General features: G+C 55.6%; 6 protein-coding genes across 6 annotated transcripts; 2 read left to right on the top strand and 4 right to left on the bottom strand.

Moving 5' to 3' along the window:
* The first annotated feature begins 78 nt into the window (after nucleotides 1-78).
* Nucleotides 79-7,095, top strand: IE81DRAFT_319641 (hypothetical protein). Its single transcript, XM_025512784.1, has 7 exons — nucleotides 79-770; nucleotides 848-907; nucleotides 993-1,112; nucleotides 1,181-1,403; nucleotides 1,498-1,911; nucleotides 1,977-5,341; nucleotides 5,407-7,095. Exons 1-7 carry the CDS (start codon nucleotides 475-477, stop codon nucleotides 6,953-6,955), a joined length of 6,027 nt encoding a protein of 2,008 aa, XP_025372968.1. The 5' UTR covers nucleotides 79-474; the 3' UTR covers nucleotides 6,956-7,095.
* IE81DRAFT_319639 (plant basic secretory protein) lies at nucleotides 7,072-8,368 on the bottom strand. Its single transcript, XM_025512783.1, has 5 exons — nucleotides 7,957-8,368; nucleotides 7,759-7,857; nucleotides 7,539-7,648; nucleotides 7,409-7,434; nucleotides 7,072-7,325 (listed from the first exon to the last, which is right to left on the bottom strand). The coding sequence occupies exons 1-5, from the start codon at nucleotides 8,296-8,298 to the stop codon at nucleotides 7,099-7,101; spliced, it is 804 nt and encodes a 267-aa protein (XP_025372967.1). The 5' UTR covers nucleotides 8,299-8,368; the 3' UTR covers nucleotides 7,072-7,098.
* Nucleotides 8,369-8,686: 318 nt separating this feature from the next.
* Nucleotides 8,687-9,788, bottom strand: IE81DRAFT_319638 (hypothetical protein). The gene is made up of 3 exons (XM_025512782.1): nucleotides 9,460-9,788; nucleotides 9,234-9,239; nucleotides 8,687-9,141 (listed from the first exon to the last, which is right to left on the bottom strand). The coding sequence occupies exons 1-3, from the start codon at nucleotides 9,782-9,784 to the stop codon at nucleotides 8,993-8,995; spliced, it is 480 nt and encodes a 159-aa protein (XP_025372966.1). The 5' UTR covers nucleotides 9,785-9,788; the 3' UTR covers nucleotides 8,687-8,992.
* A 2,227-nt stretch (nucleotides 9,789-12,015) lies between these two features.
* IE81DRAFT_363646 (putative RAD54-DNA-dependent ATPase of the Snf2p family) lies at nucleotides 12,016-15,350 on the bottom strand. Its single transcript, XM_025516793.1, has 6 exons — nucleotides 13,938-15,350; nucleotides 13,686-13,864; nucleotides 13,387-13,609; nucleotides 12,417-13,308; nucleotides 12,262-12,340; nucleotides 12,016-12,198 (listed from the first exon to the last, which is right to left on the bottom strand). The coding sequence occupies exons 1-6, from the start codon at nucleotides 15,160-15,162 to the stop codon at nucleotides 12,166-12,168; spliced, it is 2,631 nt and encodes an 876-aa protein (XP_025372965.1). The 5' UTR covers nucleotides 15,163-15,350; the 3' UTR covers nucleotides 12,016-12,165.
* A 306-nt stretch (nucleotides 15,351-15,656) lies between these two features.
* IE81DRAFT_308380 (LigT-like protein) lies at nucleotides 15,657-17,089 on the top strand. Its single transcript, XM_025512369.1, has 3 exons — nucleotides 15,657-15,778; nucleotides 15,907-16,175; nucleotides 16,272-17,089. The coding sequence occupies exons 1-3, from the start codon at nucleotides 15,775-15,777 to the stop codon at nucleotides 16,623-16,625; spliced, it is 627 nt and encodes a 208-aa protein (XP_025372964.1). The 5' UTR covers nucleotides 15,657-15,774; the 3' UTR covers nucleotides 16,626-17,089.
* Nucleotides 16,741-19,685, bottom strand: IE81DRAFT_344290 (hypothetical protein; the record flags this gene model as incomplete). The annotated part of the gene is made up of 2 exons (XM_025515795.1): nucleotides 16,741-18,043; nucleotides 18,115-19,685. 2 exons carry the CDS (start codon nucleotides 19,683-19,685, stop codon nucleotides 16,741-16,743), a joined length of 2,874 nt encoding a protein of 957 aa, XP_025372963.1.
* Between the last annotated feature and the right edge of the window lie 545 nt (nucleotides 19,686-20,230).

The raw sequence follows: 20,230 nt of genomic DNA, 5'->3' as shown, positions 1-20,230 counted from the left end.
ACGTCAGCGCTGGCGCGTACACGACCCAACGAGCCCGATGACGTCCTGACCTTCTTGCTCGACTTTCTCGCACAGCCACGTCTGAACCTCTGCGGCCACGCAGAAGAAAGCCCTCTGAGCGCGTTTTCGTGCTTGTGTTGATGGTGGAGCAAGCGTCTCGCTCGGATTTCCACGCGCTGACGACGCCCCCACACATCACACGACTCAGTAGAGACAGCGGCCCACTGCACCGCCGCGATACTCCGTACAGCATATCCTTCACGATTGGTTCAAATAACTCAGCGCAAGCAGGAACCGCGGGCGAGGATCTCTATATCAAGCAAGCAGTCACAGTCTAACCCTTAGATTCGCTACAAGAGGCGCCTGCTCCCATACACACAGCTGAACGCGCTTGCGTCCCCCACCTTGATACGCATCTCACGAATTTCACAAGACGCCTCGCACCCTCTCCTTTCCACGCAATCCTCTACCAACATGGAAGACTACTACGACTCGGACTCGGACTCCGAGAGCAGCGTTTCCTTTGGCGAGAGTGAGAGTGAAGACGACGTCGACATGATCGGCGGTGCGCCCAAAGTCCGCGCGGAGCGTACGCAGGCGAAGCAAAAACGATCAAGGCGACCGAGCTGGAAGGATGACAGAAAGAAGTTGATGGATCTTCACATGACGCAGAAGCTGCCTTATGCTGAGAGGTGCGAGTCGGCGGAGGATTTCGATCGGCGTCTGGCTCTCATCATCAGCAAGGTAGTGGCTTGCATACGATCTCAAGAGTAAGTAGAGGGAGCTTGTATGCTCGCGAGAGGTTTGAAAGACAGTGTTGATTGACCACACCTACCTCCGATGCTAGCATGAGTCCAGGGTTCATGTTCTGGACACTGTGCCTCAAGTATCTCCTGAGTCTCAGGTAGTGCGTATGGTCCGATCAAGCTCGTTCGACGTCTCGCTCAAAGCTCACCCTCGTCCGGTCTCGCGCTCGTCACTCGCATTGTCAGTCCGATGGAACGACGAACGCGGGCTCGCTTGATCCGCTTGTACTACCACGTCGCCTTGACACCTGCTCTCGACTATCGATACGCAAATGAAGCCATCAGCGTTTGCTGTAGTCTTGCCTCGTTAGTTGTGAATATCCTCCATACCCGCGTCTGCACCTCTGACAGACCGCTTTTCTTCGCGTTCGCAGCTCTGAGAAGACGCTCGACTCGAGACATCTGGTGCTTCCTTGGCGCCCACTCTACGAGGAGATCGAGAGAGAGCACAATCCAAAGGGAAGCAGTCTATTTCAACGTGGCTTGAAGCTCAAGTTCTTCGCCCTTGCCGGGCACCTCAGACGTTTCTTCGATCCTGATGACAGCCACGACATGCTCGAAGAGTTTCTGCCGCAGATCAACGGCAACACAATGGAGGTGAGCAGCCATAGTCATGATTCTAACTCATTCGTTTCTCTCCCTATGCGTATGGACTCGACAGAAGCTGATTTATACTCTCATGCACTTGCAGGGCATCACCCACGCTCTTTCGCTCATGGCCCACTTCTTGCCATTGCGTGCATCGCATGTGTATTTGCCACTTCTCCTTCGCATGTGGGAGTCATTCAACTCGTCCATTATTGATGGCCACATGCTGAGCTTGGTCTCTACCTTGGCTGCTGCGCACACGACGGAGCCGGAGCTCTCGTCGGAGAATGCAATGCAAGCGCACGGTGCCCTGGCTGACAAGGTGCAGGGCTCGAAGAGAGGCCACGACTTGGAGAGCACAACGGAAGACAGGATCATGGAGGACCTCAAGGCCAATCCTGCTTCAGAGGCACTCAGACAGCCTGCTTTGGAAGTCGGCATTTTTACGGAAGACCAATTCTCTTGGATAATGAACAAATGCTTGCAATACTTTGCGGACTCGCAAGGATCGAACGAGGTGCGTGAGCGGAGATCAGACGGCAATGCACGGACGCTTACAATGCACTTGCTCTATTTCGCCAGTTCGCTGGGCAAGCCATTGCCAGACAGCATGCGGCTCATTCTGCTGGAACAGGCAAGAGCAAAGGTCTGACCCCATACGACAAAATGGAAAAGCTGGCGATACTTTGCGCATACTGTCTGGCCGAAGACGGTCCACGCTCTGCCACCTCTACCGACACAGCGTCCACACCGGTGACCCAGGAGGCCACACCAAACAGCGCCGCGTCCTCGAGGTCGTACTTGGCGGGATCAAGAGCCCTTGAACATGTCGCCAAGATTGTGCAAGCTTCAGAAACTTGTTTCCATCCATCACGAGGAGGACCCGCTCAAACTAATCTTGTCCAGTTCGTGGCTCGCCTGCTGGCCTGGGTACATCTACGTTTCACAGAGGAGCAGAAGTCCGATTGCAAAACGCCGATGGAGCGTCGTATCACACCCCAAATCGTGCGGGAGCTTGTACTTCTGCTTCGACCTGGGATCTTGATGTCCATCTTCTCCAAGAGCATGATACACGTGGTTGGACCATCCCTACTCGCTTTGCGCAGCATGGCCGCTCTAGAGCCCGAATTGGTGCTTCCAGCCATTTTGGAACGTTCCTTTAGCAGTCTTGAAGCGCTGGAGACGACGCAGCGTACTACTGCAATGCTGAGCGCTCTAGGCGCACTCGTGCTGCCGCTCATCACCCGCAGTCATTGGAGGCCAGGCGGCAAGCATTTAGTACCTTTATTCCATTTGTGCTTGCCTGCGCTAGACATCAACGATTTCATTAAGAGCTACGCCTCATCCATGTTCATGCAAACCGCAGCGCTACTTATCAAGATAGACGACCTGAACAGCCCGGAGGCCACGGCTGCTGAAGCTGCGCTCCAGAGACCAGGAAGCTCATCCGTTGATAACAAAGTTGCCGACTTGGGCAGCGGCGACGCAGTTGGGCTGTCCGATGCCGAAGAGGACGATGCCCTGAAAATTAGTACGGCAGACTTTGAAGAATGGGTAGCTGCGTATTTCCGCCAAATTCTAGCCTTGCTGCAAGCTCTTCCCGACGAGGGTCAGAAAGGCAAACCGGGCGGCAAGATTGAGCAAACCGTCATCGACGCTGTCGTTGCGGCGTGCGAGAAGATCTGTCTCGCGCTCTCACCCAGCTTATTCGACCTGGCGTTCCGGATCGTGGCGGACCATTGCGAGAACACCGTACACGCACCCTCTGTCACTGCAATTGGGACCCTCGTGCAGATGTTTGCCGAAGCCGATTCGGAAAAGGTGCTCGCGCGATTGCTGCCTCTCTGTGTTGATCGCATCGAGGCTGAGATCCAGCACGGCGCGAGTTCAACCAGGACGACGAGCACCAGCGTCCCTGCGGCAAGCGACACAACCCTGCATTGGAACCTCAGCATCTTGTGTGGTGCCCTCGCCAGCCCTGGAGCGGGCTTGCTCAAATACCGCGATCGACTGCTAAAGGTCTTGAGCATCGTCTTGGATCGAGCTCGCTCAGAGAGAGGTTACGTCCTCGCAAGTGCGGTCCTGAGCCGCGTGCTCAATGCTTGCTTGACCATCTATCCCATTTCCACTCGCAATTGGAATCCAGAGATGTGGGACAGCAACGAGATGACGGCCCGCAGCCACCTGCACTGGGGCGAAACGCTGAGATGCAAAGATACGGCAATTTCGTGGCACGTTCCAAACGACGAGGAAGTCTCGTTTGGGCTCGAGATATTATCCGGCCTTCTCGAGTCATCCTACCGACGTTTGGAAGAGCTCTTCGACTCGGAGCAGAAGCACGACAAGGTCTGGAGCAATGACTTCCACCGACATTTCTTGTTTTTGCGGACTGCCTACACCCAGCTTGCGGCTGTGATCCCTCTACCCCTGCCGACGGGAGAAGAGAGAGGAGTCCCTGCCACGGATCATGGTGCAAACGAGCCCGAATTTCTGGCTCCGTTGCCTGACCTCGCATGGGGCGCAATTCTGAGGGATCCGACGGACCCTCGTTACCAGGCTGTGGCAGCGTTCCGTCGTCGCTTTGGAGAGATCTGTCACAAAGCTGCGAATCGGATGCAGATCTCCGGAGCTGAGGACGACATCGATTGCGTCAAGCTCCTAACGAGATGCATTCGGACCTTTATGAATTCATACGCATATTCGAGCATCATTTACGATCATCTAGTCGGTTTCCTGGGCAGCTTCAGAGCCAGCGTCCGACTACATCCCAAACAGAAGACGTCAGCACGGCTGTACTGGATCCGCACAGCCGAGCTGCACACTACCTCCCGTGGCAAGCTGGCGGCAATGCATAGAGCTCGATCAAAGCTCGACGATGCACTTCTGGCGGACCTGCTGGAGCTATCGCTGTCGGAATACACTGGAGTCCGAATGACCGCCCAGCGAGCGCTCACCGATGTTGCTGCTTTCTACAGCGGCACGCGCGCGCTTTGCTTGCCTAAATTGTTAGACGTGTTGCAGCCTGGCTCGCAAGCAAGTGACGATCGCTACAAGGGCGCACTCTACCTCTTAGCTCATCCAATGTTTCAGAGCACGATCACAGTCGACCCCCAATGGACTCGGCGTTACGTTGAAGCTGTGCTTCAAGGACAGCATCGTTCCAAACCTTCGATTCAGAAGGTGCTCAGGGGCAAGCTGCTAGCTGACTTGGTCAAGAACTTCCACATACCCTTGCATCTCGAAGTCAATCGCCCTGCAGAGCTTTTCGAAGCCATCAGTCTAGTGGAGAAGTTGCCGCACTACATTCCTGAAGACCCCGTGGTGGTGAGATCAATCGCTGATGGGGCCAAAGAGCGAATGCAGAAGCGTCAAGCCATGCGACTCGAGTTATTGCCCGTTCTGCTCAAGATTGCACAGTCGAAGGACACACATTGGTCATACAGTCTGGCCATCATGCGCCTGCTGGACAAATTCTTGACAAAGGACAGACCGCTCGACTCGCCGTTGATGCAGCATGTTGCATCTGCAGCGCTAGACGACAATGTGGCGATCCGTCGCGTCGGCCAGTGGGCCATCCTGAAAGCTTTGAGGATCGCAAAATCCCGCGCACTCTCTCCGAACGATCATGATCTCGCGATTGGCGACACCAAGCATCCTCTCGAGCGTATTCAGCAGCTGTCACTCCCAGTGACGGTCGAGCAGAGCGCTGCGCATTGGAGAAGCTTTGGAGAGGAGCTCACGCCAGAGAGCGAACTCGTTGACAAGTCCACCACTGGATGGTTCGTCTGGGGAAAAGAACGACTGTTCTACGCTCCGCCATCCGAAACGCATCAAGCGGTGGAGTGGGACAATGCATCGACGCCGGGACTCGACGCCTTGGGCAGACATCTGTTCTCCGCAGATTGGTGGAGTGGTTTCAGCCGTCATCTGACCGAGGAGAGGGATCGGTGAGTCACAACTGCGTCGACGTTCCTAGTAATTGGCGAAGTTGACGCAGGCTTCGATCTTACAGTGACTATCTAGGGTCGCAGTACATAGGCCTGGTGGAGCAAGTCGCGGACATGTACGGGTTTGATCTCATGGAGTACGTGCGCCCCACCGTCGAGGCGCTCGTGGCGGAGAAGGACCGTCATAAGCATCGAGCAGCAGCAGAGCTTGTATGCGGGCTGGTGCGTGGCAGCAAGGAGTGGTCGCAAGTAGATCAAAGAGAGCTTTGGAAGTGGCTCGACGTTTTGATTCCGAGGGTCTTTCGCGAGTGCACCCAAGACAGTCAGCCTGCCTGGCTCATGTTTGCTGAACAGGCGATGTCGGTCAGAGATCCACGTCGCACGCGCTCGCTCGTGCTATATGTGCTCAACACTGCAAAGGAAAAAGTCACGGACGGAGACAACCTTTTCAGTCCTTGGGAGCAGTCCTTTGCACACAAATTGCTGCGTAGCGCTGCGATGTACCTCAATGCCCGCATGTCCGCTTGGGCGGCTCCGGACCTGTTATCGCTCTACTCTCAGCACGGCGTTGACTCCGAGTTCGAAGAAGTTCGCATGCAAGTGAGCTGGGTGCTGGCTCAACTCGACATGCTTCAGGCGCACCCCAGCTTCGGAAGTGTGCGACAATTATTGCAGGCGTCGGGCGAAGGAAACGGCACGCTTCTGCGTCCTTCTGTCGATTTCAGGCAACGTCTAGACGGATTCATGGCAAGGCTGCAGGAATCGCGCAAAGAGCGCAGACCCATGGCCCAAGGAGCTTCCAAGTACGATCACACTGCTCTCACAGTCATCACATGGATCGCTTCCATCCTTAGCGACCATCGTCAGACGGCCCTGGACGAGGCCTTCATCGACTTTGCGCCGCATCTCTTCGACATGGTGGAGCTGCACGATAACCGAGAGCTCTCTTCCAGGGCACACGATGTCATCTACTGCTTGGCCACATTCAGTTGGCAAGGTGAAAACGCGGTTCGGTTGGTATTGAAGCTACTTGAAGTCATTGACGGCGCCAAGGCCTCCTGGCACACGCGTATCGATGCCCTTCGCGTCGTCCAAGTGACAGTCTCTCAAAACTTGATCAGCCTAGGCAGACGGCCAGACGTCGTCGACCAGGTCGTAGAGCTGTTGTTGACCCTCCTTGGTGATGCACATCCCGAAGTCCGTGAAGAAGCCGCAACCACGCTGAGCGGCATTGTGCGAGGATCCCAACGCAAGCTCATCACGCAACTGCGCCACCGCTTTGTGGGCATCATCGCAAACGTGGGCCGCGTGCCCAAGCGTGGGGATGCCGACTTTCAGGACAAGATCTTGAGGCTGCATTCGGGAATTCTAGGAGTCACTGCTCTGCTGGGAGCCTTTCCGTATGAAGTTCCGAAATGGATGCCGGATCTCATTTGCGAAGCGCTCATCCCTCACGACGAGTCGCCTCCGCCCATTTCCACCACTGTGCGCAAGGCCGCGGCGGCTTTCAAGCGCTCGCATCAAGACACTTGGGAGATTGACAGGAGCGCATTCGGCGACCGGCTAAACGAGATTGCAGAGTGGGTCCGTGGTTCCTCGAGCTACTTTGCTTAGGAGCGGACTGTGTGCAAGGTAAGAAGAGACGAGGCTGCATAACAAACAGATCGGAGCCTTCGAGTCAGACAAAAATGATCAAGCTTTCGAAGAATATGTAAAGCTTCAGCTAATGGTGCGCCATTCATGAAATCATTGCGAGGCTAAGCGTGTGTTGGATGAGCGGGCGGCTGTCCCGCTGCCCGCGTCGGTCTGTGTGGGTCGTTGTGAGAGGCTTTGTACGACTCCCAAAGCTTATCGATGGTCTCGCTACCTGCAAGAGCGCACAACGGAGCTCCTTCCTTCCAGCCTTCATGGCCAAGGTGGGCGTTCAGCTTGGGCACAAGCAAATCTTCCCCCGCGCGTACTTCGAGCCATTCGAGGAAGTACGCTGAGGGCAGACGATGTCGAGCAGGTCAGCTGCGAAGCATTCGTGATCGCCTAGCATCAGCTTGCGTCAGAAGATCCACTCGCCTGTCTTTTCATAGCCTGCGTCCCAGCTGCAAACGAATTGGATGAGGAGAAATGTTTACAATCGAGTCTTGTCTAACCATAATCTCTCGCGCGAGGTACGGATGGATGAAGTTCGACGCTGCTTGCTCACCGGTCGCCTGGCGTCTTTCTCCAATGTGGCGGTGCAAGGCCAGCCTTGAGGCGCACCCAGTCCGCAACGCCTTCCACTGCTCCTCCTGGAAAGGTGCCGTTGCCATTGAACTTTGGGAAGGGAACGAAAGAGCAGCGAAGCCTTTCAGCAAGCACCTCGACGATCACTTTGAGCTTGCCCAAAAGTCGTCGATCTGAGCTGCACATGCCCATGCTCTCACCTGCCACACGTGCACCATTTCGTGGCACAGGACACCTCGCAGTTCGTCTGCTCGCCGGTCTTCGGATGTGTTGGCGATGTGATTCGCAGAGATGTGGATCTGCGCGGTATGAAGTGGAGCGGGTTGGCCCATCCAGTATCACCAAATGGGTCAAATGAAGGCACGTGCGCATCCAATAGGTGTTGATGTCAAGCTCACCTCTTTGTGCTCATCGTCCCAGCGGTCTCCAGTGGTGTAAGCCACACCATCCATCTCCCTAACATGCAGCGTAATGCTTCGCACACTTTGCGCAACCTCCTTTGCGCTCGTGCGCCTCTCTTCATCACCATCGCCCCGCTCCTCATCAAGCACCGGCAAGCACAAGCATGTCCACACTTTGCGCACTGCTAGCGCCAACTCCTCCTCTAGCTGAACGCACCTCAGCGTCTTCTTCACCGCCTCCGATTGTACATCTTCGATGATCAAGCGTAATTTGGTCTTGGCAATCCTCTTGTCCATCCGATCCTCGTCTAGAGGCTTGTCCTTTGAGCTGCCGCTCATCTTTGCTTGGAAGACAAGGCGTGTCAGAAACACTCGCGCACCTGACGCGCTCCTCGACGACTCGAAGACGGATGGATGGAGAGCAGCAAGGTCGAGTCGCGGCGGCGGCATGCGTGTGTGTGCCTTCGATCCACGCGTTTGCATGCAGCAGCTTACACAGCAGCAGGACTCATGTTCGTCAAATCAAGTCACAATCGTAAACCCATCCGGGGAGGGGGGCCATAGCGAAGATGCTGGCTGAAATGGAGCCGCGTGCCGTGGCTGACTGGGAGCTGACCGGAACCCTCAACCTCAGGAGAATCACCTCAGCCTGCAGAGTTGAAGATTCACGTCCTTGTGAATCATCACGATGGACCTGCAATAAGCGACTCGCCATCGAACACAAGTTGAGCAGAAGGGGCAAAGCGGATATTATTACACATCTCGAAGACGCTGCAGCTTGCATCAGGGGAGCTGGTGCTTGACGACAGCCCAGGGCGAGATTGGGAATCAAGCTAGTCGCGGGCCGGCAGTGATCAGGATGAATCCCGGAAAGCAGAGCAAAGGAGAGTGAAGCGCACGGACGTGGGCGTCGGCGCTGAGGGGGGTATTCGGAGCTCTTCACCAGGGCATAAACAGATGGGGCCGCTCTTGCGCCTACCTTGGGCAACGTTCACCCTAGATCGCGGAGAGACAGAGAGGGAGGAGGCGCGCCCTAGTGCTCTTGGTGACCGCAACGTGTGCAGACCTTCTTGCGGTCGATGCAAAGTGCAATGAGACCGCAGGGGCAGCAAAGGATCGCGATGATGATGCCCACCACTCCGTACTTTGTGTCCATCGTGTGGTTTCCGCGCGCGCATTGGGCTGTGCACGAGCGCGATCGCGGTGAGCGCACAAGGTCAGCTCTCTCATCTCCGTGTTGCGCAAAGCGATGAATGAAGGGCAGAGCGACTCACCCATCACTGAGAATAGCGAGGTCGGACAAGCAGCGAGGCAGAATGGGTAGAGGTGGGATGTATGCGTCAGCTGCGATGCTCGTCTGTGCAATGCATGTTGCGGCAGCACCCCTTCCATCTGGGCCTCCAAGAGGCGCTACACGATCTGGTGAGGATGGACAACCATCCCGCTTCGCAGTCTCTCCCTCGTAGCAATGGGCGCACACAGCACCCATGCTAGACTCACTGTTCTGTTGGTACGCGACGCCTTCATCGATGCCATAGTGTTGTTGGTGCTGCTGCTGCTGAGGAGCAAAGCCCTGCTGCTGCTGCGGGTAACCCTGTGGCGGTGCGGCGGCATCAGCAGGATTATGAGCATGCTGAAAGTTACCGGGCGTGTAACCTGCAGTTGTGCCCAGCGAGCCAATACCACTAACACCTTGTCCGCTGTAGTGACCTGCTCCGTGAGAGTGAGAGGCATTGTGCTGGTGAGTTGCGCTGTGCTCACGAGGAAGGGCGGCAGGGGCAGCGCCGTACTGAGGCGCAGAGTTGGCGTCGTACTTTTCCGTCATCTTGTCCTTTCTATCAATTTGGGCTGCGGTGCGGTGCGGTGCGGTGCGGCGCGGTGCGGCGTGGGGTGTGATTTGTACGTTGAGGGTTGCTGAGCGATGCTTTGGCTGTTCGAGAGTACAAAGTCGAGCGAGATCGTTTGGGGAGGCGAGATGCTGGATGTGTCCAGGCAAGCAGGGCCCCCCACTCCTTCTTATACCTGCCATCCTAAGCATTCGAAAAGTCACGAACCCACACAGTGACTGTCGCGTGCACCTTTCCCAAAACAGACAAGACGCGCCCTCTCGCTTCACCACATCATGTGCTCCATGTCAGCACTCGCAATGCGAGGCCACGGCGGCGGCGGGAAGTCAAGAAGGTCTTTCCGAGTCTGGATGACCTCGTGGTACACTGCATATCATCATTGTGATTTCTTCTCGACATGGACCGCGCGCCCTGCCATCAGAACGCACGCGTCGGCACAGCCTCGCTGCACACGACACTTACGACTCCCCCATGCATTGCTGTGTCTGCGTTGCTGCTGCTGCTGCTGCTGCTGCGCTTTGCCCGCCTCCTGAACGCTTTGCTGCATGCATGCATGCGCTTCTCTTTCTTGACGTTGACGTAGCTTGCACACAGACAAGACTGATCCTGCGCCCCAGCATAGCTTGACAGACCGCATGAAGTCCCAAGGCACAAACTCATCACCATTTTCATCCGTGGAGCAGATCGAGCGTCGCAGCCGTCTCTTTTGGCGCGCGCAAGGCACAGATCATGCACATCCTTGCTCAGCCCGCTGCACGCCAACTCACAGCATATGCACATGGTCGAGCTGCATGCATGCACGCATCGGCGATGCTAGGCTACACACACCCTGACTGCTGCTTCAGCGACGCCTTCGATGCTGCTCTGCCGCACGCTCGTCCGTCCGGCACAGTTTCGCAGAGCGTTGCGTAAAGGACGCTAAGGCTTGGCGCAGCTTGACCCACTCGAATGCGCGCGCACGCGTGCATGCTTCACTCAAACGACTCAATTGTGTAGGAGCAGCAGCTAGGAGGCAGCGCGACAGCTAGGTCTAAGCTTGCATCCATGCACGCACGCTGAATTGCACAGCCCGGCCGTCAATCGATCAGGATCGACGAGTGAATGAGTGCATTCAGTGATCCATCGCAGCGCGCGACTCACGTTTGTTGTTGCGGTCTGACTGTTCTGGACATGCATGGCTGCGACCTCGGGAAGTAAGCTTGGGCCATCGTGAAGGTTTCCGCACCCCCCAAAAGACCCCACAAATCTGGGCTGCGTATCTCTGGATATGAAAAGACTGCTGCGTTCGAGGATTGCACGAAGTGAGTACGGGGACCGCCTTGTCGAGGTCTATGAGGAGGCTGATGCTGAGAGCTTGTGGGCGCAAGATCCATCTCGATACCTACGTGTTGCGAAGTCAAGGCGATTGAATTTTGAATGCCAATCGACACTTGTGGGATTGTTGTGACTTGAAGGCGTCAGTCGAAGCTCAGTGAGTGCGACTGCGCCATTGCCCGGCCTTAATTGGCCTGGTTGTGCGCCCGAGATGGCAGCACAGGCGGCCTGCCTGGGTACGCTACCCGGAATACGGCATGGCATGGGCTAGCTGCACAGTGGCCATCTTCGGCATGGCGCAAGACGCCCAACGCGGGCAAATCATCGCCGCGCCGGCCAACCGCAAGTCCTTAAGCACAATTAAAGGACCTACTCTTGCGGGAACGATCACAATCGTGAAAGGGAGCGCCAGCATGCACACGCTCCAGCTCGATCGCAATCATGCACCATTCCTCAGTCATCTGTTATCAGACCCAGGTGAGCAACGCATCAAGAAGGGCAAGAGGAAAAAGCTTTCGTCCTGTATGTCCCTATAGGCGAACAACTTCGCCCGGGCCGTAGGAAACTTCCAAGTCGATCAAGGCCCCGCCGCGGTTTGGCACGTGCACGCATGTGCGCCAGCCAGCAGAAGCAAAAAATTTGTTCAAGACAATCGTGAATCTCCAATACTTTCGCGATTCGCTCAAGGGATCTTTTGCAATTCACTTCGGCCATCCTGCTGCTGGATCCTGGCTCACGCGCCCTTGCCTTTCACAAGTCAATGACGGCGCGGACCAGGTGGTGACACGCTTATCCAGTACTAGGCTCTTTGGGTTGCAGCTCCAAAGCGCCACGCATCGATCGGCTTCTCGATCACATATATTTGCTCTGTCGAAGAATGGCTGACCCCGAGCCACGTCTTTCAGATCTTCTTGTGATGGATGACATTGATGCGGGAGTGTCTATGATGTGGGCCAGACTGTGACATGAACAGACGCTTGCTGCCAGGTAGCGGGCCACGGGAACATGCATGAAGAGCGATGAACAACGCTAGGCGTTATGCTCATCAATGAGAGCAATATTGAAAGACGAAGCTGACCTGTGGGCGGATATCATGCAGTAAGCCGCTGACCAATGCTGCATCTCGCTGGGGTACACGCACCTCGTCACCTTGGGTCTTTTCGGCTCGCAATAGATCATCATGGACGTTGTGCAGCTCATCCTTGGTGTAGTGATTCCACCTGCGAAAGCGAGGCAAACAAGGGGTGCTTCAGCAAGATTCTCATGCCTGGATGCAAACGAACTTGCACAACTCACGTTGCAGCGTCACCATACAGCATGGCGTGAGCTTTGATCGTCTGCTTGCCATTGCGACAGCGTTTGCACTTGTAAGTGTCGTGCGTGTCGCAGTGGGTGTGCTCGTTGAACTTGAAGAGCGCGCGCAAATCCTCCGAGGAAAAGTGGCGCTCAATCTCCACGCCTTCTTGCGCGTCGAGCATGCATGACGACAGCGACATTTTGTGAGACTGTCTTTGAAGAATCTTCTCTTCGATGGAGCCCGTCGCTATGAATCGGTACACGAAGCACGTCTTCTTCTGTCCGTCTCGCCAAATACGAGCCAGCGCCTGCTGGTCTGACGCGGGGTTCCAGTCGGGGTCGAAGAGCACCAAGCGATTGGCTCCGATCAGATTGATGCCGCATCCACCAGCCTTGGAACTGAGGAGGAAGATGAACTCCGGCGCTTCCGGATCGTTGAATCTGTCGACGAACTTCTGACGCTTCTTGATCGCCATGGTCCCATCTAGCCTAAAGCAGCCCCACCTGTTCAGGCGACACATCTTCTCGAAAATGTCTAGAGTCTGCGTAAAGTTTGAGATCAACACCACCTTATCTTTGCTAGTCTGACGCATCGTCGTCAAGAATCGCTCCAAGACCATCATCTTGCCGCTGAGCTCAGTGTGCACGTCCCGCCGATCATGAGGCGTATATCCTTCTGGAAAGTACTTTTCGCTTCCTACCAAGTCGTTTGACAAGTCCACAAGGTCGGGATGATTGCATAATTTGCGCAAGATTGAGATAGCTTTGAGGGGTTGCGAGCCTTTGCCACGGAGCAAGCTTTGAATTTCTGGCGACTTGCAAAACAGCTGGTAGAGCTTGAGCTGGAAGTCCGAGACCTTGCAAAAGACGACGTGCTCGTACTTGATGGGCACTGAAACATTAGAGCGAGGCCAGATCGGGTTAGTGACGGAGCACAATGCAGCGCTAACTCGAGCTTGACCCGACTCACAATACTTCGAAAGCAGGTCATTTGTTCGACGAATGATAAACTTGCTTACTATGCCCGTGAGCTCGGCAAGCTTCGCATCTCCGACCTGACGTTCTTGCTCGGACGCTGCCGCATCGCGGCCTTTGATGATGGGCATCTCAAAGTGACGACGGAACTCGAGGCGGCCTCCCAGCAGGTCGGGGTTGGCGAATTTGACGAGGGAAAAGTACTCCGTCAAGTCGTTCTGAGCCATTCAAAGAGTGTGAAAGGTCAGCTTCAATCCGCGCCGCCCGCATGTACGTGGCGTATGTGAGACCCACCTGTACCGGTGTTCCTGTCAGAATCACCCGTCGCTTGACCGGAATCTTGTCGAGCTCTTGATACGTCAGACTTTCCGCGTTCTTCAGGCGGTGCCCTTCGTCGGCAAGAAGAAGCCCCACGTTGCAATTTGCAAGCTCGTCGGAGATGTTGCGTAACGTCTCGTACGAGACAATCATGACTGCCAGAAAGACAGTAACACATGATGTTAGCTTTTGACCAAGGCGTCCGCAGAGACAGAACGAGAGACTCACCCGGCTGGACGATGGAACGACCCTTGGCGTCCGCCCAGCGACGGACAGCCGCGATCATCTCTTCGCGCGAGAGGGCTCCATCCAAAGCAAAAGCTCCCGGCGCCGAAGCTCCGAGCCACTTGACCAGCTCATTTGCCCAGTTACGCACCAGACTGGATGGGCATGCGATGATCGCCTTCTCGATAGTTGGCTTGTTCGCAATTGGAGACTGCTTGAGAAGCGTCCACATAAGAGTGATGCATTGCAGCGTCTTGCCCAGACCCATCTCGTCGGCCATGATTGAGCCTTGCGCATGTTCGTCTACCAGAGACGTCGCACAGCGATACAAAAACTTGACTCCTTCGATTTGATGTGGTCGAAGCACCTTGCCAAGACGCGGATCGATCACGACAGCCACCTTGACAGCTACCTTTTTCACTTCCTTGCGCAGACCCAGTATATCCGCGAGTTTTTTGTGAGGGGTGGGACCTGCTGCTTTTTCCTCAAGTTGACCTGCTGCCTCTGTCTTGGCCAGCGAGTCTGCTGCTAGCCGTTCCCTTCTCAGTCTTTCCTTTTCTCGCTCTGCCTCAGGATCATCGATGGTGGGGTCGAAGAGCACAATCGCATGCTCCGCCATGGGGTCGTGCAAGGGTCGAGGTGGGATTTCGATCGCCTTTCTAGTGCCCAATGAGATGCCCGTCAATCTCGTCTCGATGACTTCGCCATTCTTATTGCGCATGACTGGGATATTGAAAGCTTGCTTCATCGCTCCTTCTCTTGGCTTGAACACGTCCCATTTTCGATTGTCGACATTCAAAGAAACGCCTCTAGCGTCTATGCCTTTGTATACGCCTTCCAAGGATGTCATCTTCCCGTTCTTCCCAAACACGCCCGGCTTGCCTTTAGGCTTGCGCTCGTCATCTGACACTGCATCCAAGGTAGCCTCGCCATCACCATCTTCTTCTCCGCCCATACCAGCATAGTTGACGCGCTGTCTCTTCCGCCTTCCAGTCACCTCTCCATCTGATCCCTGCTTGGCGCTGGCGGACGTTGGTGCCTTGAATGGCTTGCGACCCAGAAGTGGGCCAAAGCCGCCACCGGTTGCGGTGCGTGGCGTCAGCGCAGAAGAAGCGTAGCCCTTCTTGGGCGCAGCGACAGGATGGCTCGAATTGGACGATGATCCTTCGACTGAGCCTGATCTCTCGCGTTCTTCAGCTAGAGCAGCTAGGACGATGCTGCGGCGCATATTGGACGGTGTGGATGTATGTATGCGTCTGGATGGAGAAGGGCCGTTCTGAGACGGAGGCCACTCTTGGGCGCCGGAATCCAAAAAGCTGACTGCTGAAGGTCAAACGGCAATCTGCTGATGTCTGTCTGATGAGACGAGAGAGGAGAGGTGATACGGGTCGGAACCGGACGTGGAGGACGTGGAGGTGGTGGAGAGAGCCAGGCTTCGTGCAGCCTTGCCAGTAGCATCTGATGTGTACTCTCTGCTGACTACGCGGTGTTGAACAGTATCCCACCGTGGTCGCGCCCGGCAGCGGGCAGTCACCCCAAACGCACAAAGGCCATCCATCACGCGCGCGCAGCCACGCGCCACCAACGCGCGGCACGCGTCCGGTCACGCGCGCTTCACCGCGCGTAAAGTGGAGGGAGTGACTATGCACATCAGAGGCTGCGTGATGCTGCTGCGAGAGGCGCTCACCATTCGAATCAAGAATCCGAAGCTGCATCCAAGCAGCAGATAAAGCAGTCAACGCGAACATCGCGATGTCGTTTACGGCTTCTAGTCCGCCCTACCATCCACGACTGTCATCACACCGTACGCACCTCAACATTGGTCACATTCCATCCTACCATGGGTGAGTGTCATGGGAGCAGACTACCTTTGCCAAGCTAGTCACGTCCCCGTTGCTGACCTGCAGCTCCTGCAACAAAGCCAAAGCTGACGCTACAAGAACGCATCTGGCGCCCGCCGGCTCCTTCGCAGGTCTCTCCTTGTGGCTCGTACCATCCTCGTCGCAGGCCACAACGCTCTCGTCTCTTCAGCAACATCTATCATCCCTGCCCGGTCCCCGCACCAGCGCACCCTTTGAACCTCACGTCACGCTCCTTTCGGGTGTGGGTCAACAGGCAGACGATGCTGACTCGGTGTGGGACAAATTGCAAGGATCTATCAAAGTTACACGAAAGCATGACAACGTCGTCGACTTTGCATGTCCAATCGTCGATGCAGTGACTCGCGGCATGTACTTTCAGGTGCGTGGTAGGCTACTCGATCGGTCCACATTCTCGGTGTGATCTCGAACACAGTACCGACGCAACGAAGTCCCCCCTCATCTCCCACGTGCACAGTGCGTACTATTACAGCTCGACATTCCCGAATCGCTTCTGCGACTCAATCGCGATCTGGCAAAAGCATTTGATAAGCCACAATCTCCCCCCTACTTTCCCCACGCCTCCCTCCTATACGGCGACATGACGCTAGACCAAGCAGAGTCGCACATCGCACAACTGCGCGAAAGCGGTTGGGTCTCAAACGGCGCAAACGCCCATGCCAGTGCTTGTTCTGTTGGAGGTCCACAAGTCGCAAAAGAGGATCGTTTGACACACTTGCAACTTGTCAGCATCGAGCTGTGGGACACCAACGGACCCGTGCAAGATTGGAAGAGATTAAGAAGTGCACAGATCGACAGCTTGTATGCATGAAATGAGGACAATCTCGAGTGCACTGGGGCTGTGTGCAGGTGTTATGATACATCGAGTGGTGAACTTCAAGCCTTGCATCGTGCCAAGTCTATCAACCCAAAACCAAAGCTGGCATTCAGACCCACTTATCTCTAGAGGATGACGAGCTCTCTCTAGGCCCAAAGTCGTCTCTACGCCCACGTGGAAAACGTCGTGACCCAAGGTCATCCCTGCGCTGGCCAGATCGCTGAAACGAGCCAGACTGTCCTCCGGCAACCGCGTCATTCTTGCGATCCTGCTCCCTTTTTTGCTCCAACGCTGCCAAACGTCTGCTCCTGGCATACTTGATAGCTTCCAAAGTCCACGCGATCGCATTCTCCGTCCTGACCTTGATCTCGAGCGTCTGCTCGGCATAAGGGAAGGCAAGAGGAAAGCGGAAGTGCAGCCAGGAGTACAGGGTGACGCATCGATGCAGGGACTCCAAGAGCTGCAAAGAGTTTACGTCCAAGCCTGGTGGCTCCATGTGCGCCGCAGAGGGCAGCGCGCGCTTGTCCTCCGAACCTTTTGCAGAAATACGAGCAACGACTTCTTCTGCTTTTCTTCGGCACTCCTCGGCATTGTCGAGCGCTTGGAGCATGTCCAATCCTTGTTCGCCTTCCGCGACGCTGACCAAGCCTCCCCTGCCAAATCCACGAACCAGGTTCTTTGCAAACGTCAGCACTCGCTCGTCCCTGCTATTGACAGGAGCTCGGGAGATGGCAAATTTGTCCAGAATGGGTATCGCAAAGTCTCGCGTTGCCTCCTCTATCATGTCCGCCAATATGTGCTCCTCAGCTTCGCCAGCGAGGTAGTATGTCGACGTGTCGACCCTCGCCAGATCTTTGAACGCAGTGAAAAGTTGGCTCAAGCTCGGCACCCCTTGGGTGATGTCGTACACTTCGCAGTCGAGAATCGCGTGACCTGCTGACTTCCTGTAAGTCTTTGTGAGGTCCGCATCCAACAATTTCTGTTCTTCTGCCGAGTTGAATTTGACTAAGGCGTTCTCGCTCATCGGATACTGTGTCGGGCTGACGTACGCCCTCCACACTTGACTATCTTCCCGGCCTGCTTCGTCTGGTCTGATACCGCTGTACAGCTGGTTCGCATAGATGCCTGTCTGCGGCACACCCATCAGGGTCGATAGCGCGGCCACGGCATCGTTTGTTGGACCAAGGACGGCACGTTCGATGGGCAGCAAAGGGGCTGCCAGTGCCTTTCGAAGAATCGGCAAATCGGTTTCTTCCATTGTTGTGACTTCACCCCCGGCCTCTTCGCCCGGCGCACCAGTGCCGTACCGGCCCGCACGACCTGCGATCTGCTTGATCTGGGAGCCCGACAAAGACACCGTCTCTTTACCGTTCCACTTGTGCAGACTTTCAAAGACGATGCGCTTGATTTTGCTGCATCACAATGACCATAAAAAGATAGAGGGTGAGATGTGGTCTTGGATGGTTGCCTGGTCGCAACTTACAGATTGAGTCCCATCCCGATCGCGTCGCTTGCCACCATGACATCCAAGTCGCTATCAGGATCATTGAACATCCGGGCTTGTTCCGCCTTGGTTTCCGGAGGCAGCGCTCCGTAAGCAATAGCACATCGCAATCCAGTCGTTTGCTCAATCTTCTCTTTGAGGGAGAACAGACCGGATCTGCTGAAGCTAACGACGGCATCGCCCTTCTTGATGTTTTGAAGGTCATTCGTCAAGCTCTTGTCGCTAACCCGGAGTGGCGAAAGTCGGTCGTATCGGTGCACTTCCACCTTATCTCCACATGAAGCAGCTATCCTCTCGATCAGTGGCACTACGCTCGCTTCTCCGCACAGATGCACCTCTTTGGCAGGCACGCCGAGCACTGCAGATGTCCAAGCCGGACCTCTTGTGGTGTCCGCTATCATTTGTATCTCATCGATGACAGCGACGTCTAGAAGATCATCAAAGCTAAGCATCTCCACAGTGCAAGCTGTCAACGATGCGTCTCTAACACTTCTCCTCTCCTCGCCGGTGACCAGATTGCAAGGCCGAGCAGCGACACCAGGGCTGACTGTACCCTTGTTTATGCGATCCCACACTTCGTGAGCCAGCATCCTCAAAGGTCCGCAGTATGCTCCGTTCCTTGCGCTACAAAGCGCCTTCAGAGCGCCGTGCGTCTTTCCGCTGTTGGTGGGGCCAACATGCAGGTGGAAGGTCCTTGTCATGCTCCTGGCAATAGGATATTCGAGCTGTGGGAAGCGCAGGTCGGTGGACGCTCGAATGGTCTCAAAATGCGAAGCCAAGTTGACGCATGCTTCTGCTTTCTTGCGCATGTATATGGCTCGCAGAGTAGTGCTCGACCCTTCTTGCACGTCTGCAACTGGCTCGAGCGAAGGTGGCGTGAATTGCTTGGATGGAAACTTTGTTGGGGATTGTAGAGACTCGGCAGGCGGTGGCTGACCGGCTTGTATATCGAGCTGCGCTGCAGCATCCAGCAAGTCGTCGTGTATCCTATCGATGAAGGCATTGACAACGATGTTCTGAATGCAGTGCTCACCCTTGAGGCTGTACGCCATCTGCAGAGATTTAATGTCCCACGCTCGGCTAGCAGCGGAGAGGGTCGCCGATTCGGCCGCCCCTAGCGACTCTTGCGTAGCTGCATACTCCTCTCTTGCCCTTTTGACCTCCGACACTGCGGTGCCGGCCCAGCGTCTGACGAGCGAAGAAGCGATGTTGGTATCGTCCCTATCCGAGTAGTCGGAACCTGGTATCAAAGCCCTCGCGCCTGGCCCTCTTAATCCAAAGGTGATGGCTTTGTCTGCCAGCCATCCGGGTTGCTGCCGAGTCGCTTCCAGGTTGTTCATCAGCGCTCGCGTGACTAGCAAGATGGAAGGTGGCAAGGGTGGTGCAAAGTCGGGCTCCTGCGCTGGCTTTTGCGCGTAGGTTGGTCGCTTAGTGGGAGGATGCCTTTCTCTCCAACGGAATGGTGTGTTCTTTTGAGAACCTGATGGGGGCCGAGGATCTCGCAAAGAAGTTGCTGAGGTGTGAAGATTTGCATACCGCAGCGTGGGCATTCTGCGCTCAAAAGGAGTGCTTCTTGAGCGCGGCGAGAGTGGGGACAGCTGTCGACATTGACACGCACAACCTTGCCTAGCATCACCGAGCGCGGTAGGAAAGTGTGGACCGAAGGGCGATGCATGAACAGGCCTCGCCACGACCCTCAGCCTCGCGGCAGCAGATGCGACGCCCGCCATGATGAAAGATGACCAGATGTCCGTTGGTTGAAGACCCCAAAAGACTGCAAGAGGCTGATGGATTTGCCATAGAGGTGTGCTGAATGCTCCAAGTTGATTGACGCTGGCGAATCGCCCGCAGCTAAGGACGAGGGAGGAGGCTCCCGATGAGACTTTACGATGACTGCATATTGGATCACAGGTGAGCCCCCGTCTTAGAAATGAGCCTGCACAGAGCGTTGTTCCCCTTTGTGATGATCCAGGTAACTTTGGAAGGGTGTGCATCTCCCCGGGATACTTCACTCGAGGGCGTGTCTGACGGAAGTGTTGAAAGCAGCGGAGAAGCTTATGAAATTTTGTCTCACGTGACTGGAAACCCCTTCTTC

Source organism: Ceraceosorus guamensis (assembly GCF_003144195.1).
Source record: "Ceraceosorus guamensis strain MCA 4658 unplaced genomic scaffold IE81scaffold_3, whole genome shotgun sequence".
Taxonomy (NCBI): domain Eukaryota; kingdom Fungi; phylum Basidiomycota; class Exobasidiomycetes; order Ceraceosorales; family Ceraceosoraceae; genus Ceraceosorus; species Ceraceosorus guamensis.
The sequence above is the reverse complement of the archived record's forward strand: the minus strand, read 5'-3'. Positions and strand labels throughout refer to the sequence as shown.